The sequence below is a fragment of the Chaetodon trifascialis genome, chromosome 8 (assembly GCF_039877785.1).
Source record: "Chaetodon trifascialis isolate fChaTrf1 chromosome 8, fChaTrf1.hap1, whole genome shotgun sequence".
Lineage (NCBI taxonomy): Eukaryota > Metazoa > Chordata > Actinopteri > Chaetodontiformes > Chaetodontidae > Chaetodon > Chaetodon trifascialis.
The window spans coordinates 28,148,119-28,171,372 of record NC_092063.1 but is presented as its reverse complement, the minus strand read 5'-3'; the positions used below and the strand labels follow the sequence as shown (position 1 = coordinate 28,171,372).

General features: G+C 41.4%; 1 protein-coding gene across 1 annotated transcript; it reads left to right on the top strand.

The window, feature by feature from the left end:
• Window positions 1-1,665: 1,665 nt before the first annotated feature.
• On the top strand, window positions 1,666-13,931 carry LOC139335763 (zinc finger protein PLAGL2-like). Its single transcript, XM_070969549.1, has 2 exons — window positions 1,666-1,799; window positions 7,698-13,931. The coding sequence occupies exon 2, from the start codon at window positions 8,147-8,149 to the stop codon at window positions 9,443-9,445; it is 1,299 nt and encodes a 432-aa protein (XP_070825650.1). The 5' UTR covers window positions 1,666-1,799; window positions 7,698-8,146; the 3' UTR covers window positions 9,446-13,931.
• The last annotated feature ends 9,323 nt before the right edge of the window (window positions 13,932-23,254 follow it).

Sequence of the window (23,254 nt, the reverse complement as noted above, 5' to 3'; positions counted from 1 at the left end):
CCATCATTTTCTCACACATAATCGGAGAAAAAATGAGACTCCTTACTAAATCTCCTTACACTGGCTGCCAGATGGTTTTAAAAATAAACTGATACAGTAAGAGGTCCTTAGTCAGGAATCTGCTGGATGTTTCCATAACTAGGATTTAGACTAAAGGAGACAGAACATTACTCTGGAATGATCTGTATACCCCACTGAAATAATCTGCCTGGGGAGCTCAAGACACAAAATTTGTACTTTAAAATCACTGCTGGAAACCCTCTTGTATCCAGTAGTGTTATTATAATTTAATCTTCACCTACTAGCATCTATTTTTGTCGCAGGTGCTCCTTACAAGAACAAAATTAGAATAAAATTAGAAGCGAAAAAGAAATACATATATAAAAACAAAATATAAAAAACAAAATATTTATACTGAGAATATATATACAAAACAAATACATACACTGAGAAACTACAAGTATACACATACGTATGTATATCTCTGGTTGATCTCGGGGCCCCCTGCCCCGAGGAAAAGGGCCTTTCTGTGTGGAGTTTGCATGTTCTCCCCGTGTTCACCTGGGGTATCCTCCATAAAAAAAACCCACTAAAAACATGCAAGAAGATCACCACCTGACCAATGGTGACAAGAACAAACTGGGTCCCCGGGCGCTGCCGTTGGCTGGCAGCCCACCGCTCCTGGTCTGCCGCGGAGGAAGGACTTACGAAGATGGGTTAAACGTGGAAGAAATAATTCCACTGATGCATGGCATGTGCATGTTGTGTAGTTGTGTGTTCACCGAAGCATGGCATGTGCATGTTGTGTAGTTGTGTGTTCACCGAAGCATGGCATGTGCATGTTGTGTAGTTGTGTGTTCACCGAAGCATGGCATGTGCATGTGATGTTATAATTAATAAAGTCTTATCTAATTTTCACATCACCTCATAAAACATAAATTGTTTAACATTGTTTTATTTAAGTATTCCATTTCTAAAGTTTTAATGTTTCAGGATGCTTGCAGTGTGTGGATGTGGACATCTGAGGGGTGTACTAGGAAGCAACATGGTGGTCTGGAAGGTGGCTCTCTTTCAACCTGGTTATCACCATGGTAACTGCTGCACACCTAACCTGCCCATTTACAGTTTTCTTGCCTGCTCCAGAGGAGGTTAAATTATATTCAGTTCAAGTAAAAAGCGACATCCTGACACTAATTATTTCCTGACGATTCTCTATCGCGATATAGATTCTCAGCTGAGGGAACGCGGTTATGTGGGTCAATGTAAACTTGCTGAGCTGAACGTTAGCATTGTCGGTAAATAAAGCCGTGTAATTACAGCAGAGCAAACTGTATACATGAATTATTCATAGCTCTTTATGATTATAACCTGTTCCTCTTAAGTCGACGGCACGCGATCGGTCCATTATGTGCAGAAGACGTGTCAAATGACGCACCAAACGCCCCTTTTCATTAAAAGAGCTCGATGAAGAAAACCTGGATTAACAAAGAAAGTTGATAGTTGCCATTGTAATACCCATTATATCTAACTGGTCTTTACGCTTTTGGCGAGCCAGCTCAGGCTATGTCGGACTCGCCTCGTCGTATCACCCCTGGTTCCTGCCTCAGTGCCTCGCATGGCTACAGTACATGTCTATGTAAGCCCTAGATGTGACGTCACTCTCCCAGAATGCATGGCTTCCAGCGCGGCGCCCAGTAGTCCAGGCCCGGACTCTAAGAAACATATTTAAAACTTGTTCCAAAATGTCGATGTAGCAACGGAATGGAGGCCGGACGGAGAGCTGGACTGAGGCACGATCGGTAAGTAGCATTGTGTCCGTGACTGTTGACCTGACCTGGGGTTTTAAGCCTACTCGGTAAAATTAAGAAGAGTTAGCTCACGCAACGCAAACTCCGATACAACTTAGTGAAGCGCTCATCTTTTGTTTTTTAACCAGCATGCTGCCTCGGCTAACTAACTTAATCCACAGTCCCACTAATACGAGCCGGTGCGTTCACTCGATATCAAACAAGTACTAATCGTACGCAGACCTCTAAGCCTTAAACCTAATTTCACCTCCGCCGCCTAATTTTCCAAACGCAGCAAGGCTAGCAGTTAAATTTAGCCCCGGTCTCCGTCCCACCAGTCTCTAACGTTACCAATGTGGACTTCGTCATTTTAGTCAAACTCACATAAGGCGCGATGGAGACCCCCCCCCCCCCCCCACTCTATTCAAATGCAGTTATTTTCGCAGTTAAATTAATACCGTTGAAGGAGTTTAAGCAAAAAAAAGTGTAGGGATTTAAGTTTCATGGCAGCTTATTTTGAGAACCCACAAGATGGCACTACGAGCTCCCATCACCACGCTGATGCAAAGTCAGTTAACGTTAGTCCTTTACCAACATTTTCACTGCTCACTATACTTTTACCGTATAATAGCACGGAGAACATCCACTGGTGTTCGATGTGCTCCGTTTGTCTCCTTGTGTAAAAGTGGTGACACTCCAATAGAAAAACAGACAATAGTCATTTCAAAGTAAAAGTCTTGTGCAATTATTAAAAGATGAAGGTATATACATCTAGAAAAGTAAAGAAACTCATTCTGAATCATGGTTCAGTTCAGAGTGTGGTGACAGGTAAATAATTTATGTATACTCTTGAGTAGTTTAAAACAGACTGGATTTATTGGCTCATCTTTTTTCTGTCAAATTGATTTAACTCTATAGCTGCAAACCATAAGTGTGCATAAAGAGAACTGCAGCACTTAAAACATCAAATAAACTAGTACACCAGTTGTCAGGTACACTTGTAAAATGCACAGAAAAAAATGTAATTAGGATTTATGTGGTGACGTGTATATTCTTCTTGTCAACATATCTCATGTGCAGAACCAAACAAACACATAAATGTTATTCCTCTGTGCCTTTGAGCTCCATTGTTGTCTAGAAACTATTAAAACTTCAGTGTTCCTTCAATAACATTAACACACACGGTGTAGTTTGCTTTGACTCAGTTGCACATTGGGGTTGGGACACCGTTTCTGTTTTCATATTGTCCAACGGTGATTACTTGAAATCACCCATATGTCATCCAGTCTTTAGGAGGAGAGGGTAGTTACATCTCAGCACATTGTTGAAATGCCAGGATGGGCGGCTTTGTCAGGCAAAAACACAATGCCTTGTATTTTGGCATGTTACAGGTTTCACTTTGATGATAAAGGTGAACCTAAACATATTACACTACCTATCTGCAATATGTGTAAAAGGTGTGTGTCAGCAAAGGACATGCAGACTTTGAATAATCATCTTGAGCGTGGCTTAGTGTCTGGTGGAACTATAAAATAATTGAACCTTTAAGCTTTCTGCAAGCAATACAGCTAAAGTTCTTTGAGTAAGTATTTCTAAGTTTCAACATCTGATTTAGAATATTCAGACATTTAGACAAAATTTAAAAGCAATACCACCTTAGTTCAAACAATTTCCCCCGTTAAATGTCTGTGCTTGGTGTGATTATATCACAGCACCATGTTTCATTTAACATTTTTAGGCCCTATCTTTTCTTTTATATCACAATCAAAATCATATCCATATTGTTAATTACTTGTATGGAGCACAGAGCAAAGGATTTGACGAGCAGGCAAGTGGAGAACAGAGATTCAGGGTATCAGATCCATGGAAAAGAGACAACAACTAGTTTTGTGATTAGGGGTTTAAAATTTTCCTCTTGCCCGTGCTGATTATCGGGGCTCATGATATGCCACTGAAGACAGGTTATGATTTGAATAGTCATTGCATTATGAAAAATCAAATAGTTTGTGACTGTTGTCTTGAACATTGTATTTTCCATTTTTTTTTTAAGTTTTGTGGATATGTCATAGTATATCAGGTGCTGTGCCAATTAGATCTCTGTGTGTTGGAGAGTGACGCGCACCTGCATGTCATTTCACCCACCGAAAAGTACATGCTACAGATAGTAAGTTGGAATAGTCAGTGCAAAAGTGTCCAGATAAGGTCAGGTTGCAGCTTGATAATGTTAGAAGAGCACGCGTTAGCTGCTACAGTGGAAACAAAGTTCCTGTTTATGAACGCCACCATGTTCTCCCTACTGTCTTTCATCACCAGAGTGGTCCAGACTGCAATGGTGGGTTACTATCTACAAGCCAAGCTAATTAGTCTAAAGAAAGAAACCAGTGTGCTCCCAACTGTTGTTGCCAAGATAACTTCTTTACAATACCTTGAAAAAATGTGTACTCAGTATAGGGCTGGGCGATAAAACGCTAACGATATGTGTCGCGATAGACGTGTAATCAATATCAATAAAAAAATGCGTTCGATAAAACCTTCAATAATTTTTTTTTATTTGTCGGAAGAAACCAGAAGTTGCGAAGCAAGGTTGGTTGCGTGAACAAAGACACTCGCTCTCAGGTAACCGAGCACTAACATGCCAATCATGTAGCGGTATCAAGTTCGGTTGCGCCATTTTGTTGTCTCGTTTTTGATTCTTTGTGAGGAGTGAGATGAGAAATAGAAAGTGAGTGCTGCAACGAGCGAAGAATAAAACAGGGAAATTCAGCTCACCAGTATGGCAGTTTTTTTGATTTTATAAGTCGGACCGTAGTCAGACCAATGTGGTCTGTAAACTATGCAAGACTGTCGCCTCCACCAAGACTGGTAATACCACAAACTTGTTTAACCACCTTAGCTGCGCTCACCCTTTGGAGCTTAGCCATATTTGCCAACATCCAACAACATCTGCAACTGCAGCACCACCGCACAAGCAGCAGACCGCCATGCAGAGGTACTCTGCTTCAGTGCCTGATGACAAATCATCTAAAGGCACCAAAGACATAACAGAGGCAGCGGCATATCATATAGCTAAAGACATGTTTCTGCTGAGCGCTCTGGAGAAGACAGATTCTAAAAAATTCTTACACGTGCTTTTTTAAAAAAAAATTAATAAAAATAAAATAAAATAAAAATAAATAAAAATATAATAAAAATACAATACAATAAAAATATAATTGAATAGTTCATGTATGTTTAGAGTAAGAAGAGTGACTAAAGTTGTTCATATGTCTAGGCTGGTTTTATAGTTCAGTCAATCTTGCTGTGCCGTCTATCATGTTTGTTTGTTTGTATGTTACATATGTCAAGTCTACCTCAGTTTCTGCTGTGTTTACAAAACACTGCACGTATTTGAACACATTTTATTCACCAGAAGGTGAATCAGCTTGTGAATTTCCTGACACTAAACCTGCAGAAAAAAAGTTCTCAGGTTTCTCTCTGTTTACATTTTTACACTTTTTTTACATTTATTATTTGAGTGTTTTCCATGGTTGTGTTGACATTTCCTTTCCTTTCTGCCTTGATAGCTGAGGGGATTATAATCAGAGGAAGGTTACATTTAAAATAAAAATGTTTAAATTGAATGTATTTTTCTCCTGGTCCTTATTTTAAATAGGTCATAAAAAATATCAATAATTATCGATATCGACCGATGTAAAACACGTATATCGTGATAGAGTTTTCAGCCATATCGCCCAGCCCTAATACTATAAGTACCTAGCAGTATAGACAAAACCAAAATTTTCTTTTAGCCAAACCCATTGGGGGTGGACTTGACATCTGTAACATACAAACAAACAAGCATGATAGATGGTACAGTAACACTGACTGAACTATAAAACCAGCCTAGACATATGAACAACTTTAGTCACTCTTCTTACTCTAACCATCCATGAACTATTCAGTTATATTTTTATTGCAAGTGTGTCTGCATGGCGGTCTGCTGTTTGTGTGGTGGTGCTGTGGTTGCAGATGTTGTTGGACGTTGGTGAATACGGCTGCGCTCCAAAGAGTGAGCGCGGCTAAGGTGGTTAAACTAGTTTGTGGTATTACCGGTCTTGGTGGGGACGACAGTCTTGCATAAGTTACAGACCACATTGGTCTGACTACGGCCCGACTTATAAAATCCAAAAAGCTGCCATACTGGCGAACTGACTTTCCCTGTTTTATGGACAATTTCTTCGCTTGCTGCAGCGCTTTCTATTTCTCATCTCACTCCTCGCATAGCATCAAACATGAGACAATGAGATGGCGCAACCGAACTTGATATTGTTACATGATTGGCATGTTAGCGTGTCACTCCCACTGATCAGCGATTACTCCCTATGTTGCTCGGTTACCTGAGAGCGAGTGCCTTTGTTCATGCAACCAACCTCGCTTCGCAACTTCAGGTTTCTTCTGACGAAGAAAAAAAAAAATTATTGATTGTTTTATTGAACGCATTTTTTATTGATATTGATGACGTGTCTATCGCGAGACACATCACAATTGGTTTATCATAAAAGTTGTTTGGAAATTAGATTTAATAAGACATGTTGTGCATGCAGTACAAATTAGATTAGATTCGATTCAGTAAAATACTGAATATCACTGTGGGCTCAGTGTTTGACCCAACTGAACACCAGTATTGTGAGAATGTCTGTCAGTTTTAGTAGCAATTGAGTGAATACTTGTGATTATATCGATGTTTATTGTTTTTCTCTTTTCTTATTTTGAAAAATAAAGGGTGACAAACTTCAGAATTCATCATAGGTTGCGGTGAGGCAAGCTTTTGTCACAATTCAGTGGATGTTCCATTAAAAAATGGAAATTTTTTAATTAGTTTTAAATGTGAAATGTCTATTTGTAATAAGCTGTGCCCACTTAAATCAGTCATTACCAAAAGAGTCACAACCCTCATATAGAATTTTGTATGAACCCATGTAGCTGATTATGAGATATGAACTTTTCTGATTTGTGGTGTCCCCTAGAGGATGATTGTTGCCAAGTTTTGCACAGAGCCTCATTCCAGCTTGGGGAACTGCTTACTTGATATGCATTAATAGGAATGATTGCCACTCGGGTATGCACTACTTCCTATTTTGACTGCAACCTAAAAGAAGTTGTTCTTTTGTGATTTGCACATTTGCATTCTCAAAATTCTTTGAACTTTTCATCATCAGAGTTCATTGGTTCTGTGCAGATTAGGTGCAAAGCAGAGGAGAAGTTCAAAACAGTAGGTTTCGCATATTTCATAATTTTGCTTTAAAATTGTTGCCGGAGATACCATGAGATTCAGCAGAATTCAGGGGATGTGTGTATGTTACGTTTTTGAGTGTGTGATGTACACTGTTGGAATTACCAGCTAAAATGCTCTTACCTTGATTATAGTGCCACCTGCTGGTGGACATTTGTCATTTTTGGTGTCTAGTGTGTGCTCATCATTCTATACCACCCCTGAAATCTTTGCTTACATAACTTTTGCAGTGTGTACTGCAATACCACTTTTACCATCCAATTTAAAAAAGGTAAAAAGTCTGAATGGAGACTATGACAACACTGTGAGACTGTGATAATGCCAGAATCTAAGTGCACTGTAGATGTAGATGATGGAGCAATATTAATGAAGACAAAGAGGACTTGTAAAAATGTATCAAAAGTTAAGGGGTTTTCATAGAGACACATTGAAGTCCATTTCAAAGAAGCAAAAGATATCCAAAAACAAATGTCTATTGCCTCTACTACATGATCTTGTGAATTAAAATGTGCAAATTATGCTTTGCGCCTATAGTTATTAAAGTCTGCCCATCCAGCTTGCTTCCTACTGCGCCATACCTTTAAGCCAAAAGGTATCATTTTCACAAAGTCACACAGTTTTTTTTCTCTGTTTTGCAGGTCTGTGAAGATGTTAAGCTGCCTCTGTGATTCAGCTGTTGTGCCTGTGGTGTTCAGGGCTGCTGAATACTAAAATAGACTGCGGGCCAACACAAGAGCTCCTCTCAGGAAACACACAGACCCAGTCAGAGCTTCCAAAGCTCCTCATCACCGCAGCCCTTGTGGGGTTGCTATGGCAGCTGCTGTCACAGAGACCAAGTGCTGGACACAGGCTTGCCTCAGTAAGGCAGGACAGACCACTAGTCATTGCCTCAAGAGACCATCAAACAGTCAACAAACAGCACTTAGCATTAATTCTGGCACTCTTAAGTTAACAAAACGACCAAAGGTCTTTTAGGCTGATGGTCAGATCTGTGGAGAATCCTCATGAATCTTGACTGTGTCAGCTCAGACTCTTGGCAAGAGTCCCTGTGCAACAGCAGAGTCAGTACTGTTCCTTCTGTTAGACCATGTTCCACCAGCAGGACCATCTGACAAACCAGTTGCAAGAGAGCCACCCAACCAGCAGGCAGCTCTTCCACTGCCAGGAGTGTGGAAAGCAGTACAACACCCAGCTGGGTTATAGACGCCACCTGGTGGCAGCCCACAGTGCTGCAGCAGGCCTGCCCTGTCCAGAGGGGACACCTTCCCTGCTGGAGCATCTGGGCAGCCATATTGACAGGCCTCCACCGTCAGAGGGAAACCCTAACGCTGCTATGCCAGTGAGAGAGAGAAAGTACTCATGTGAGAGATGTGACCGACGTTTTTATACTCGTAAGGATGTACGGCGTCATGCTGTGGTGCACACTGGGCGCCGTGACTTCCTGTGCCCGCGCTGTGCACAACGCTTTGGCCGCAGAGATCACCTGACCCGCCACTTGAAGAAGAGCCACGCCCAGGAGTCAGGGTTAGTGCCAAACTGTACATCCAGCACTCCTGTAGCCACACCGACCCCTGCCCCCCAGTGTCGAGTGAAGGAGGAGCCCAGCCCTGTGACCTCTGATATGGGCTCTGTCTCTAAGGAGCCCATGGAGACTTACTCCAGAGACATGTACAACTCCTACCCCATGGCCAATACTGTCCCTGGGTTGGGCCATCCTCATGGCCTCATGCAGGGCACCTTGTCCTCAAGCATGGGTGTGGGTCGCCACATGACCCCCCAATCTTCTCTCCCCCACCACCATCATCTGCAGCCCCCGACAGTTCAGCAGCAGCAGCAGCCCTATAGCAACATGGCCAGGTACCAGCAAGGATCTACCTCATATCCTCGTGCTGACGTGGATAGTTTCCTGCTGGACCTGCAGAGCGCCCCCCCGCCTCACCTGAGTGTGACCAACTCCTCTACCTCTACTTCTGCTTCTCCTCAGAGGGAGGTACTGGGTGAAGGGGTGGGTGCTGGAGGCGACCCCCACCTCCTGTCCAGGAGTCCTGCTATCTCCTCAACCGAGATGTCCTGTACCACTAACATGGACCTGGGGCCTCTGCTGGGCTTTTTGCCTTTCAGTCTGCCGCCCTACAGCCCTCACATGGGGATGGGAGGGTTAGTGATGAGCTATCCATCTGCCACCACCACCACTTCCTCTCCATCCTCTGCTACTGGGCTGTCCTCCCAGGCTCCAGGGCCTTTCACTTTCTTCCAGCCTCCCCAGGCTCATGTACCCCAGGGCCCCGGAGCCCACAACCACAGCCAGCTACCTCAGGCATACAGCAGTCCTGCGATGAGCACTTCTAGCTCCCTACCTCACTACTACCAGGCCTTTCAGCAGTAAGCAGTTCTATCCACACAGATGTTGCCTTCACACGCTCAAGTTCATGGATTTCATGATTCATGACAAGGGTAAAACTTTTTTTTGTTGAACACAACAAATCACCTCAACAGTATTACCTCATTATTTAAAAAGGAAGCTTGAACCTTTGAGGAAATGTAGAGGATCTCACTACAACCAAAATAGAGTAGCACTTCTTTTAGTCAGACTTCTTACCAACAGTGAATGCACTTAACACTCATCTCAGGTGCTGTACAGTGCGGAGAGTCATCCAGTTTAAGGCCATCATGGACAATGCTACAGTATTGGAGATTATTTAATTGAGTAATACATCATGTTAAAGAAAATGTCCCCTTTACTGAAGCTGACTAGAGATTTTGTTATTTTATAATACTGGAGCCTTACAGAGTGAGAACAGTTGGTGGAAGATGTACTCAGCCACAATGATCACGTGCAAAAAGAAAGAAAAGTAGAAAAACACAAACTCAAAGCCCAGTACCACTGTCTGGATATGATATCTAGTGGTTAACCAGTTAAAATATGCAGTGAGGAACTTCCCATCCATTCAACCAGCCTTACCCCAACTGATGTTTCTTCAATAAGTACATCAGTTGATTAGCCGTTATTTCATTTGGTGTAAATTTAACCCTTTCCTGTGGAAGTCAGAAGTTGAATTTGGCCTTTTTTTGAGTGTCTTTAACGGCAATAAATAACAGAGTTTACAATTCATGTTTAAGGATAATGTAAACCCATGCATGTAAACTATTAGTAGATAACTGAACAGTAGATAAAGTCACACATTGTGACACATTTTAAACTAGATAACTGAACCACAAAAGCATTTGAGAACCATCAGAATCTGAAATTCTGATTTTCCTTTAGTGGAAAAATGTAACAGAGCGGCTCTTCAAGTCAGAATTCCACATTGGAAGCCATGAGGATTTGTAGATGCAGTTATCATAAGTCACCTCAGCAAAGTGACGCAAACTCCAATGCAGCTTTTTTAATGTAGTTCGTAGCATCTCTAGATTAAAATGCACTTAGGTTTCATTTTCAACATGGCAGGCCATTCTAAATCATATAAGATGGAAAGTTGCTGCTCCACTACTGTCCGTGGTGGTGAAACATGTTCTAGCCTATAAGGTCGGCGTTGCTTAAAAACATTCTTGAGCTCCAGATACTCCAACATATATGAGTTTACTTTATAATTTAAAAGAGTTCTGTTTTTGAGACACTGCAGGGATCACCTATTTACTGCAACTGGCAACAAGTGGGTGAATTTATCTTTCCAACTTTTTAATTGCGCTCAGTCACAACTCATCTGTTTCCCTCCTCTTGTGATGCTTTCAGCATCCTCTGTGTATCTTGTGCCTCTCTGTCTAAACAAAGCATCAGAGAGCAGTGCAGCAGCTGTTTTTTGTATGACCCTTAAATCTTTTGAATCTGCTGTGTTGAAAGGTCAAATGGAGAACTCAGAAATGTACAGTTTCAGACAGTGTGCTAACCAGGTCACTGGTCCCAGGGCTGCTACCTGCTACCCTTTAAATACATTAAAGCACATATTATTTTTTAAGTATTATATATTATTAAATTAGCCCAGATAGGCATCCAACAGAATCCACTCTCTGGTGTTCATAAAATTTGCTATGAACTCATGTGGTGGTAGGAGATGGCTATCCAGAACTGTGACACTTAGTATGATAGTTGCAGAGCAGATGAAAAGCTCAATGTAAGCCATTTCTCAACCTGTAGGAAACAAAATCTTAAGTGTCACAGCCATTTTCAAACTCACCTGTATGTTCACACCTCTTGTCATAGTATGGAACATAAAAGCACTTTGCAATATGTTGATCTATCTATATCCGTGTAGCCTTCTCCTCCATGTCCATATTTCCCATAGTGGAAGGTGGAAACCCTAGCTATATCATGTGACCTGAGGCACTTCGGAACAGCATTGTAATTTAGGAAAAAGGAAGTCTCAAAGCACTCCCTGTTACCTGTTTCATTCTTCTCAACTGGATCACTGGATCTGAGCAGGCTGTGAGTGGCCTGCTTATTGTGAAATTCTGAATAGAATGCAGCAATTGTACCTATTTCTGACCTTTGACTGTATCACTGTTGGTATTGACAGCCATTCCTCCAAGGCTGTGGTGCGCAAGAGAGAGAGAGACTGCCTTAATTCCATGAAATTCATGTTAAAAGACGACTTCTCCAGCTGTTGCACCAATGTCTTAAAAATGCTACTGTTGTGCCTCTCTAAGAGTGTCTAATCTCTTGACAGGGTTTAAGCACTTATGACATTTCTAGAAATGGATGAATTTGATCTGTACCTCAAACATGCATAACTGTGGGTTTCTGTTTTTATTTGTATTTGCTTCTAGTTATTTTGGCTCTTACTTGTGCCATTAGATTGAAACTATAAAGGTAGGTTTATGAATCTAAACTCTTTATCTAGCAGCAGGCATTGACATTATAATTCAGTCAAACTTTCTACCTCTACTACCTTGTCATTTATCTTTTTGCAAAAATCACTAGAAATAGTTTTAACCTGTAATAATTAGGCAGTTTTTAGCACCATTGAATATGGGAATGTGTTCACAATTCAACTTTGAAGGACCAGGTACACACAAATCCTAGTGGTGTACTCTAGGGTCAAACGTTGTTCTCTATACTTGCCTTTAATTATATTTCTACTTATTTACTACCTCAGAAGAGACAGGTGACTGTCCGTCTAACTGCAGAGAAAATGTATGTGTAGAGTTTTATTTTTGTCAGAAGAAGCACATGTACTTTGTAGCTCCATAGATTTTTACTGAGATTAGCTCAGAAATGAGCAGGATGATGTCTAGTGCAAGTACCAGTTCACACTGCATTTGTTCTTTTCTTATGCTGCCTCTGCCTCTTCAGTTTGGAATGTTTACTCTGTTTATAAATCTGGGCCTCAGTCTAAAGGAATACTACAGTTAGATGTTGGAATGTACAGACAACAGTTTGGTACTGCAGTTCCTTGAATGGCCACGTGAAGCTGGCTCCAAAAGTGAGTCAATCCTAATAGACCCCCATATTATAATGACCAGCAAAAATAAACATATTTACAGCCTGGAAGAAAAAAAACTTTTTCTCTCTATAGCTAATTTCCTCATTCATGACAACTGTAGAGGGGTGAATTTTTATATAACTCACTCACTCAATTATGTTAATGCATAAATATGGGCATGGCCACTTTGAATGACAGCTCGCCACTAGATTTCAGCCACAGGCTTCATTTGGCCCATCTCAGCTGCACCCACGCTACACCTCTTTGTCTATTTTTGGATTAGCTGGGAGTTTGGTGGAGGGAGGCCCTGCCAAGATGGTGACAGCTGGACCCTCTCATATGGAGACTACATCAGTGTTTTCTACAGTATTTGGTGTGTCTGAACATCCACACTGGAAAGCAAGGTGAAAAGCCTGCTGTCATAGCCTGGCTTCATCCCACTGTGTCTCTGATCTCTCTCCAGCAATTCTGTTGTTGGCTGAAATAATTGTAGAAAAGGAGAGAAGAGCTCACACGTTCAGTCCTTCCTCGAAGACAATCGCAGTATTGCACTCCGTTGTTCAGGAAAGTAACAGAAGTAGTTAAGTGAAAATGAAAAAAGAGCTGGAGAGAGAAGTTCAAGCCAAGAGTTCCTACTTTCACAACTCCATACTCAAGGCCACAAGGCCATCACTCTGAGGTGGGAGTGATTGTTGGATTCTGTGTTTAGGAAATGTACAAAAACAACACTAACACAGCCTCCCTGCCCTGGTTCTGATGCTTTTAAATGGTCCAGCACACACTTCATTTAAAATATATTGAGGACCTCGAAATAAAACATTTTACTGACAAGCAATTGTGGCTGTGCAAATCCTGCTGTCTGTCAGGAACGAAGGCAGAAGTTTAGACGTGGACTGAGGGTCAACAGGATATTGCTGTTCAAATTCTGTTCTTACCAGCAGTCAGTGATGGTGTCTTTTAACCACAACTACCATCTTTCCATAACTGTAACCAAACCTTTGAGATGATGGATCAAAAAACAGTTACATTAAATCATTCATCATTTGTGGTGGCTGTGGAATCACTGACATATGATGTCCTGCCAATCAGTCTTAAATGACAAAATTCAGACTGGTAGACTGGTCTGTTTTTGCTGCATAGTGTATGACATGTTTAAAGGTAGGACTAAACACAAGAAGCATTCCATACTGAACGTAGAGAGGTGGTGTAGAGCAGAGGAGACAGAGGACACCAGGATTTATTCAAATGATTGTTCAGTACTGTTGTGTTTCTTGCATTTAGGTTGGCTCTGAGAACAACTGCAATGCAGGTTTCACCACTTTTAACTTAGATAACTTTTGCATTAGGTGTTTGTATTATCACTTGATAGATTAGAAGACAGTGAAAAGCAGTTGTCATTTTCTGATTGTCTGAGCATAAAGTAATACAGAATAAATAAATCTTTAGATTTCCACTGTGTCCCTGTATTTCATTATAATGGACTTGGCAAGTTGAAAAGTGGTCTATAATTAACCAAATGTTGGTTACCCTAATACAGAGGAACAATGAAGAGTGCACATGCGCGCGCAAACACACACACACACACACACACACTTTGAATCACAATGCTGTATTTCTATTAATGGGACTGAAATCCTAAGCAGACTCTTACCTGATTACCAGAAACCTGGTAAGTAATAGTTACAATACTTTGACACAGGTAGAATCTTACCCAGTGACAAACTGTAGGCAATGAATTTTAACACATTTTATGTTTTACAACCTCAAACAATTAATGCACATAGAAGTAATCTCCATCAGAGAGAGGTGAGATAAATGTGCCCACTACAAGAATAATGCTAATAAATTTAGACAGAGTTTCAAAAGGCTCCTTTTCTATTTTGAACACTAAATCACTGGAGTGCATGTTAAAAGGAAAAAGTCATTGATTTTTCTTGAAGATAAAATTTGTGTGGCAGTTCAGTTTGTTACCGGTAATATTAGTCAATCAGCCACAAACCAGGCTCATGTGGAGTAGGTGTGAAGACTACAGGCTGTCCACACTCAGAGCCTGTTCATACCTGCCACTGGACTGTGTCTTAAGCACAGTACACAGTGTGCATGGCCACTGTCTGAACTTTGAACTGATTTTCATGTGGACACTTCACACTGTGACTGGTCAGCTGGAGGAGGTGAGAAAGGAGCCAGGGTTTAACCTTGGCTCTACTTCTTTTTTTCATTCATCATTTCCTTTCCTGACACTTTTCATGTGACCAACTGAGGTCAATGCTATGAATGTCTTCCAAGAAGAACAGTTTGAAAATGTGATCGTTATCTCCATATTTCACAATATTGTGTCTCCTCCCCTCTCTGTGATGGCAAAGTGTGGCTATTCAGAACAACTACATAAACACTTGATTCCCAATGGGGTCAGACAACATGACATACAAACTAGTTCTTTTTGAGCATAACCTGAGCTTTAACAAGTCAAGTGCTTGACTGCCTCCCCCTATATAGAAGTGCATTGAATATCATTCCTCTCAGGGCTAGTGCAGATTACAAGATTTTTACAATGATATTTCTGTCTCTGACAAATTTCTTTGTTGACTGAAAAAGACATTTCCTTTTCAACCACAATCTTCGTTGTGTCTTGTGCAAAATCCCTTCTGTGCTGTTCTTACACCTGGGGCCCATTGCACAAAACTAGGATAAAGACATCCAGGATAAGTGACTGAGCTGGGTTCAACCAATCCAAAACATGAGCGTCCAGGCTTAATCGGTTGCACAAAAACCAAGCCAGGATGAGCAGACATGGATTCAACAAGCCAGGTGAAACCTATCCTGGATAAGTATGCGCCTGCGGCTTCCTTAAATAGACCCCGCCATCGATCACAGATTCACTGATTCACCATGGCAACTAGAGTGGCGTACTTTTCCCTGTCGGAGGCAAAAGTCCTCATGGAGGCTTACGAGAAGGTGAAGGACCAAATTAAAAAGAAAGGCAACACCGCCACAATTATAAAACGACGAGAGAAAGCGTGGCAAAGTATTGCAGACTGCCTGAATGAGTCGAAGCCTGAATGAGTAGCGCACAGATACCCACTCACTGCTCTGCTGAAACCATCACAATTACAATCCAAATAGTTGATTAACATCTCCGAAAATGTAGTTGTACTCTGATTATGAATCAGTTGAAAATGTAAGTGAAATTGTGCAAATGTAACTGCATCAGACTGTAGAACTCCTTGTTAAACCATGGTCTGGGTGAATATTCGATTCTGATTGGCTGCAGGGTGTCCGTTAAAAGTGTTATACAGACGTATGAAAAAGTTTGGGCACCCCTGATCATTTTCAAGATTTTCCTTTATAAATCATTGGTTGTTCGAATCAGCAATTTCAGTTAAATATATCATATAGCAGACAAACACAGTGATATTTGAGAAGTGAAATGAAGTTTATAGGATTTACGGAAAGTGTGCAATAATTACTTAAATAAAAGTAGAGGGGTGCATAAATTTGGGCACCCCAACAGAAAAATTACATCAATATTTAGTAGATCCTCCTTTTGCAGAAATAACAGCCTCTAAATGCTTCCTATAGCTTCCAATGAGGGTCTGGATTCTTGTTGAAGGTATTTTTGACCATTCTTCTTCTTCTTCTTCTTCTTCTTCTTCTTCTTCTTCTTCTCTTCTTCTCTTCCGAGCATGGACAGCCCGCTTTAAATCACACCACAGATTTTCAATAATATTCAGGTCTGGGGACTGAGATGGCCATTCCAGCACGTTGTACTTGTTCCTCTGCATGAATGCCTTAGTGGACTTTGAGCAATGTTTAGGGTCGTTGTCTTGTTGAAGTATCCAGCCCCGGCGCAGCTTCAACCTTGTCACTGATTCTTGAACATTGTTTGCAAGAATCTGCTGATACTGACTGGAATCCATGCGACCTTCAACTTTAACAAGGTTGCCAGTTCCTGCACTGGCCACACAGCCCCACAGCATGATGGAACCACCACCAAATTTTACTGTGGGTAGCAAGTGTTTGTCTTGGAATGCTGTGTTCTTCTTCCGCCATGCATACCGCCCCTTGTTATGTCCAAATAACTCAATTTTAGTTTCATCAGTCCACAGCACCTTATTCCAAAATGAGGTTGGCTTGTCCAAATGTGCTTTAGCATACCTCAAACGTCTCTGTTTGTGGCGTGTGTGCAGAAAAGGCTTCTGCCGCATTACTCTCCCATACAGCATCTCCTTGTGCAAAGTGCGCTGAATAGTTGAACGATGCACAGTGACACCATCTGCAGCAAGATCATGTTGTAGGTCTTTGGAGCTGATCTGTGGGTTGACCATCCTTCACCTCTGCTTATCTGAGACTTTTCTTGGCCTGCCTCTCCGGGCCTTAACTTGAACTGTGCCTGTGGTCTTCCATTTTCTCACTATGTTCCTCACAGTGGAAACTGACAGCTGAAATCTCTGAGCCAGCTTTTTGTATCTTTCCCCTAAACCATGATGTTGCACAATCTTTGTTTTCAGGTCATTTGACAGTTGTTTTGAGGCTCCCATGTTGCCACTCTTCAGAGAAGATGCAAAGAGGAGAACAACTTGCAACTGGCCACGTTACATACCCTTTCTCATGATTGGCTTCACCTGTGTATGTAGGTCAAGGGTCAATGAGCTTACCAAACAAATTTTGAGTTCCAATAATTAGGTATTCAAATCAATAAAACAACAAGGGTGCCCAAATTTATGCACCTGCCTACTTTTGTTTAAGTAATAATTGCAAACTTTCTGTAAATCCTATAAACTTCATTTCACTTCTCAAATATCACTGTGTTTGTCTGCTATATTGAAATTGCTGATTCGAACAACCAATGATTTATAAAGGAAAATCTTGAAAATGATCAGGGGTGCCCAAACTTTTTCATACCACTGTACCTTCTTTATAAGTGCAGGGAGGAAGTACAAAGCCTGAACTACCTGTAGCACCTCTTGTGGAGTGGAGGCAAGGTAGAATAACAGTTCTCCACTGGGACAGGAGGGATGCAGACTTGTACTTTATCACATCACTAAATATCAATGCAAGAAGTACCCGTACCACATCTGGCTTTATCTGATATCACTGAGTTGGTGTTGTTCCTACAACATCATAATTATTGCTGCTTCCAAAAAGCGGGTTATGTGAAAAATCAGAGTAGGTTAAGCATGAGATGAGGGAAACTCTGAGTTTTCCATTCCAGAAAGAGAGGTAACTGAAACTCTGAGTCAGTCACCATGGTAACAGGCTCTGTGAACATAACCTGCTCGCTGGCAGGTTTACTATAAGAAACCCTGAGTTTCTACCTGTCTCCTCCCACATGAAGAAAGCTGTCAGACATGGATTGCCCATTCATTCCCAATCCGATTGATATCGAATCCCAACTGATTCGAAATGCTTTACGTCGTGAAAGAATCTTCCGACTCACATTAGATGTCCCGTCATTTCCAGAAGAATATCTGTTTGAACGCTACCGCTTTTCATCAAACACTATAATTTATCTCAATACCATTCTCAGGCCATACATCACCAATCTCACACACCGCGGACGTGCGCTCACATCACAGTAAATTTTATGCATGGCACTATGGTTTTTTTTTTTTTTTGCAAACGGTAGTTTTTTGTACAACATTGGGGATGCAGAGCAATTCAGAAAGGCAACGGTGTGTAGAGCTGTGAGGAAAGTGACCTCGCACTGAAACGCCTGTTACCAATGATGGTAGTGACTGTTGACTGATGTAGAAATCATATATTCTATTATTTTAAATTATGATATACATTCTGCTGTGACCTCAGAGTGGGTTCACTAGCTTAATTAGCTGTCATTTTTCAGGGCTTCCAAATGTGATAGAATGCATAGATTGGACACAAATTCCTATTCGTGCGCCTGCAGAAAACGAAGGGGACTATGTGAATAGAAAATCCTTTCACAGCATCAATGTCCAAGTTTATGACCTACCACCTTAAAATGATGTACATACATGAAAATGTATACACTAAATACACTGTAACTCATGTCATTCTCTGCACTGTGAAGATCATATGTGATGCAGCCTACATCATTACAAATGTAGAAGCCAAGTGGCCTGGTTCTGTACAAGATTCCCAGATCTACTGGGAGTGTAGTCTGAGCAACAGATTAGCACGTGGTAAGTAAGCTAAAACTCTGTACAAATGCTCTTTGTGTCCCTTTTTAATGCACTCAAATGTGTCCTCCATAATTACAGGAGAGTTTGATGGCTACCTACTGGGGGATCAAAGCTATCCATGCCAGCCCACTCTGTTGACCCCTTACCCTGACCCTGAGCCGGGGCCCCAACAACGTTTTAATGCGGCCCACTGCAGGACTAGAGCCTGGGTTGAGATGGCCATAGGCATACTCAAATCCTGGTTCCAGTGCCTGCGTAAGCTCAGGGTCACCCCAGAGAGGGCATGTGACATCATTGTGGCATGTGTTGTTCTCCATAATAATGCAACTACTCGAGGAGAGCAACACCCTGCTGTACAAATTAATGACCCTGAGGATGACCATCCCATCCACCCTGCAGACATGCAGGATGGAAGGGCTGTAAGGGACCTAAACAACAGAAATTACTTTTGATTAAAACAGTAAAAGAAAGACAAATTCACATGTGAGCAGCAGTTAGGATTTGTAATATAGTTCCAACCATTAACATATTTCACCTTTGAAGTGCATCCACCTCAACTGGCATTCCAGTAATAGAATTTCAAGGTCTGTTTTTCTAATCTAGCGACCCAGATAGACCATTTCCTTTTCACTTTTCTCTATACTCTTCATGAGGTGACTATAAAACTCCTTCACTGGTAACTGGGAAACATATGGACGACATTTAAATCCTACAGTTCTACATACAGATTTAACAAAGTTACAAAGTGCACATCATTGTAAACTAGGACTCAGGCTATAGTACAGTTAAACCATGGCTTAAACTTTCCTTTCTTATCTATTGTCACCTGGTTTTGACAAGGAGGAGAATTCACATTAGCCGTGTGTTTGGCCATCAAGTGGTATTTCAGACTGGATGTGCTACAGTGATAACTCAGTTCACACCAACAATACACACAGATAATTTTTGATCTTGTCAGTCGACCCATCTGACAACTTTTTGAAACTAAACTTTCCATCTAGAATCTTGTTTGCATCCATTTTGGCGTTTCGCGCTTGACATCTGCACAAACTGGTAGCCTACTCTTTTATAGCTAGCGAGCAGGCAAGACCAAACATGTACGTGGGGCGTGCCTCTTGTTTTGTTTTCGGTTTACAATCGGATCCTGTAGTTGTCCTAATGTTACTAGCAGTGGCCACAGCTTATAAAAACTGCAAGGTCACTAGGTCACAAAGAGTGTTAATCTCGCGATAAAAAAAATGACAGTTAAAATTGTTTTGCGTTAATGCGTTAATAATGCGATATTTTTGACAGCACTGTTTTATATATAAGAAGTTTTATATATAATACGTTTTATTTTTTTAAAAAAGACACAAGTGTATACTTGCATCTGATGTAGGCACTTGTGTCCTGGGGGATGACAGGTTCAGATGAGTTTCCCCTGGGGATGCCTTCAGCCACTGGTCACGGTTTTGGCTCCTCAACTCCTCAACCTCTGTCAGAGGTGGTGGAGATGGCCCTCCACCTGAATTTCGGGCCTCTGCCTTCTTTCTGTTGGCTGAGCAGAACTCAAATGTTAATCTTTTCTTAAATAGTATCTTATTGAGTGTTTGTGGACACATTGTCACATTTTAAATGACTTAAATATGTATAAAATAAAAATGTGTAAACATTGTATGTGTTGCAAGTGTTAATTTACTAAGTGGGCTATTAAGTGAGATGACGTGTTAAAACAACATTTTGTTAGGGGTTTAAATTACTACTTGAAGTAGCCACTGAATTAATATTTACTTTGTTTAATAGCCCAAGTCAATTAAAAAATAAAATTAAAATCAAAGTGAGGTACAGTCATAGCCTAGAAAAAAATATCCCTTACCTTTTTGAATGATGCTTTTATTTCATTTTTACTTTCATTTTTAGCTGCTTCTTGGATTGCACCTAAATGAAAATCAGATTTTGTTCCTATTTGGATTCATAACTGTATGCTACGATCTTAAGTTCAGTTAAATGTTAAGTCAATGGAAAAGTACATTCAAACTTACGCGTTGTCTTGGGTAGCAATTTTCTCCCATGCAGTTTCTCTCTCCTTCGCTGCTGCAGTGGTGATATATTTACGCCGAAATATGTGCTCATACTCCACATAGGCTTGCAATAAGACCCCCAACTCCATTGAGGTAAAATAACTTGATCTTTTTTTCTTTTTTTCCAGTTGTCATGGTGACTCGTGGTATTGGGGCTCCATTGATGATGGCCTTTTTAGTGGTTGTGCATGCACACAACTCAAGGTTAACATACTCAGAGTTGATTGAACTAACTCAGATCAGCTGTTCTGGAACCATATACACAGAGTTTCCCATCTCAGAGTAAGGGTGCTTTTCATTACATAAATTGGTCTCCTCGTCTCCTCCACCCGCTTCCCCTCCTCGCGTCTTAATTCAATTCAATTCAATTCAATTTTATTTGTATAGCGCCAAATCACAACAGAAGTTGTCTCAGGACACTTTCCATATAGAGCTGGTACAGACCAAGTTCTTTTATCTACAAAGAAACCAACAATTCCCCCATGAGCAAGCACTTGGCGACAGTGGCGAGGAAAAACTTCCTTTTAACAGGCAGAAACCTCGAGCAGAACCAGACTCTGGGTGGGCAGCCATCTGCCTCGACCGGTTGGGTGAGAGAGGAAGAGCAAGTGAGACAGACGCAGACAGACAGACAGACAGACAGACAGACAGACAGACAGACAGACAGACAGACAGACAGACAGACAGACAGACAGACAGTGCAGTCAGAGAGAGAGACAGAGAGACAGACATGCAATCACAGTAACAGTGACAGTGGATGTAATAACAGCAGTAGCAGTTGCAGTGGATGTCAGGCAGGGCCAAGGCAGGAGACGCAGCTGAAATCCACAATCCAGATTCAGCCACTGTCCATGGGAACCTGCAAGACGACAAAGCACAGAGACTCCGGGGAAGGAGCTAAGTTAGTAACACGCCGGGGTAGGACATGAGAGCGTGCGGATGGAGAGGGACAGAAGGACAGAGGAGCTCGGTGTATCTTTGGATGTCCCCCGACAGTCTAATCCTATAGCAGCATAACTAGGGGCTGGTCCAGGACAAGCCTGAGCCAGCCCTAACTTTAAGCTTTATCAAAAAGGAAAGTTTTAAGCCTACTCTTAAATGTAGAGACAGTGTCTGCCTCCCGGACAAAGACTGGAAGATGGTTCCACAGGAGAGGAGCTTGATAGCTAAATGCTCTGACTTCTGTTCTGCTTTTTGAGACTTTAGGAACCATAAGTAGACCTGCATTCTGGGAACGCAGTGTTCGAGTAGGGCAATAAGGTGCTATGAGCTCTTTAAGATAAGAAGGTGCCTGGCCATTTATGGCTTTGTAAGTAAGGAGGAGAATTTTAAACTCTATTCTAAACTTTACAGGGAGCCAGTGCAAAGTGGCGAGTATTGGAGAAATATGATCTTGCTTCCTGGTTTTTGTCAGAACACGTGCTGCAGCGTTCTGGAGCAACTGGAGAATATTCAGCAACGAATTTGGGCAGCCTGATAGTAAGGAATTGCAATAATCCAGCCTGGAAGTTACGAATGCATGGACTAGTTTTTCTGCATCATTTTGAGACAAAATATGCCTGATTTTTGCAATATTACGTAGGTGAAAAAAGGCAGTCCTTGAAATTTGTTTAACATGGGAGTGAAAGGACATGTCTTGGTCAAAGATGACTCCCAGATTCTTTACAGTGGTGCTGGAGGCCAGCGCAATGCCATCCATAGCTGCTATGTCATCAGAAAGTGACTTTCTAAGATGTTTAGGGCCTACTACTATAACTTCAGTTTTGTCCGAGTTTAGCATCAGAAAATTGCAGGTCATCCAGGTCTTTATGTCATGAAGACATGCTTGTAGTCTAGTTAACTGACTGGTTTCTTCTGGCTTCATTGATAAATATAGCTGGGTATCATCTGCATAGCAATGAAAATTTATTGAGTGCTTCCTGATAATCTTACCTAAAGGAAGCATATATAAGGTGAATAGAATTGGTCCAAGCACAGAACCCTGCGGAACTCCATAGCTGACTTTAGTGAGCACAGAGGAGTCATCATTAACGCGTACAAACTGAGAGCGATCTGACAGGTAGGATTTAAACCAGCTTAGCGCAGTTCCCTTAATGCCAATGAAGTGTTCCAGTGTCTGCCATGGTCAATGGTGTCAAATGCAGCACTAAGATCCAATAAGACTAGTACAGAGACAAATCCTTTATCAGATGCAATTAGAAGGTCATTTGTAACTTTAACCAGTGCTGTCTCTGTGCTATGATGCACTCTAAATCCTGACTGGAAATCCTCGAATAAACTATTATTATTTATTATTTATCCAGTGTATACGCCACCTCCAAGTGCACAGCTCGACTGGTCAGACAGGTGAAAAGCACTCCGTATCTTTTAAGAAGAGTTCTTCAACAGGTTTTGACTTCAACAGGGCTGAAATAATCAACTCCAACATCTGAGAAGGGAGCTTTGTCAGGCAACACTCTCTCCTCAGGTAAATCTGCCATCTTCTGTTGAAGAAGCTTTCCTCTGTTGCGTCTACAAACAACACATTCACTTATGACCTTTCTGGCAGCATAGTTTG

Excerpts from the sequence above, each read along its gene's own strand:
- LOC139335763 (XM_070969549.1), top strand. The coding sequence starts at position 8,147 with ATGTTCCACCAGCAGGACCATCTGACAAACCAGTTGCAAGAGAGCCAC.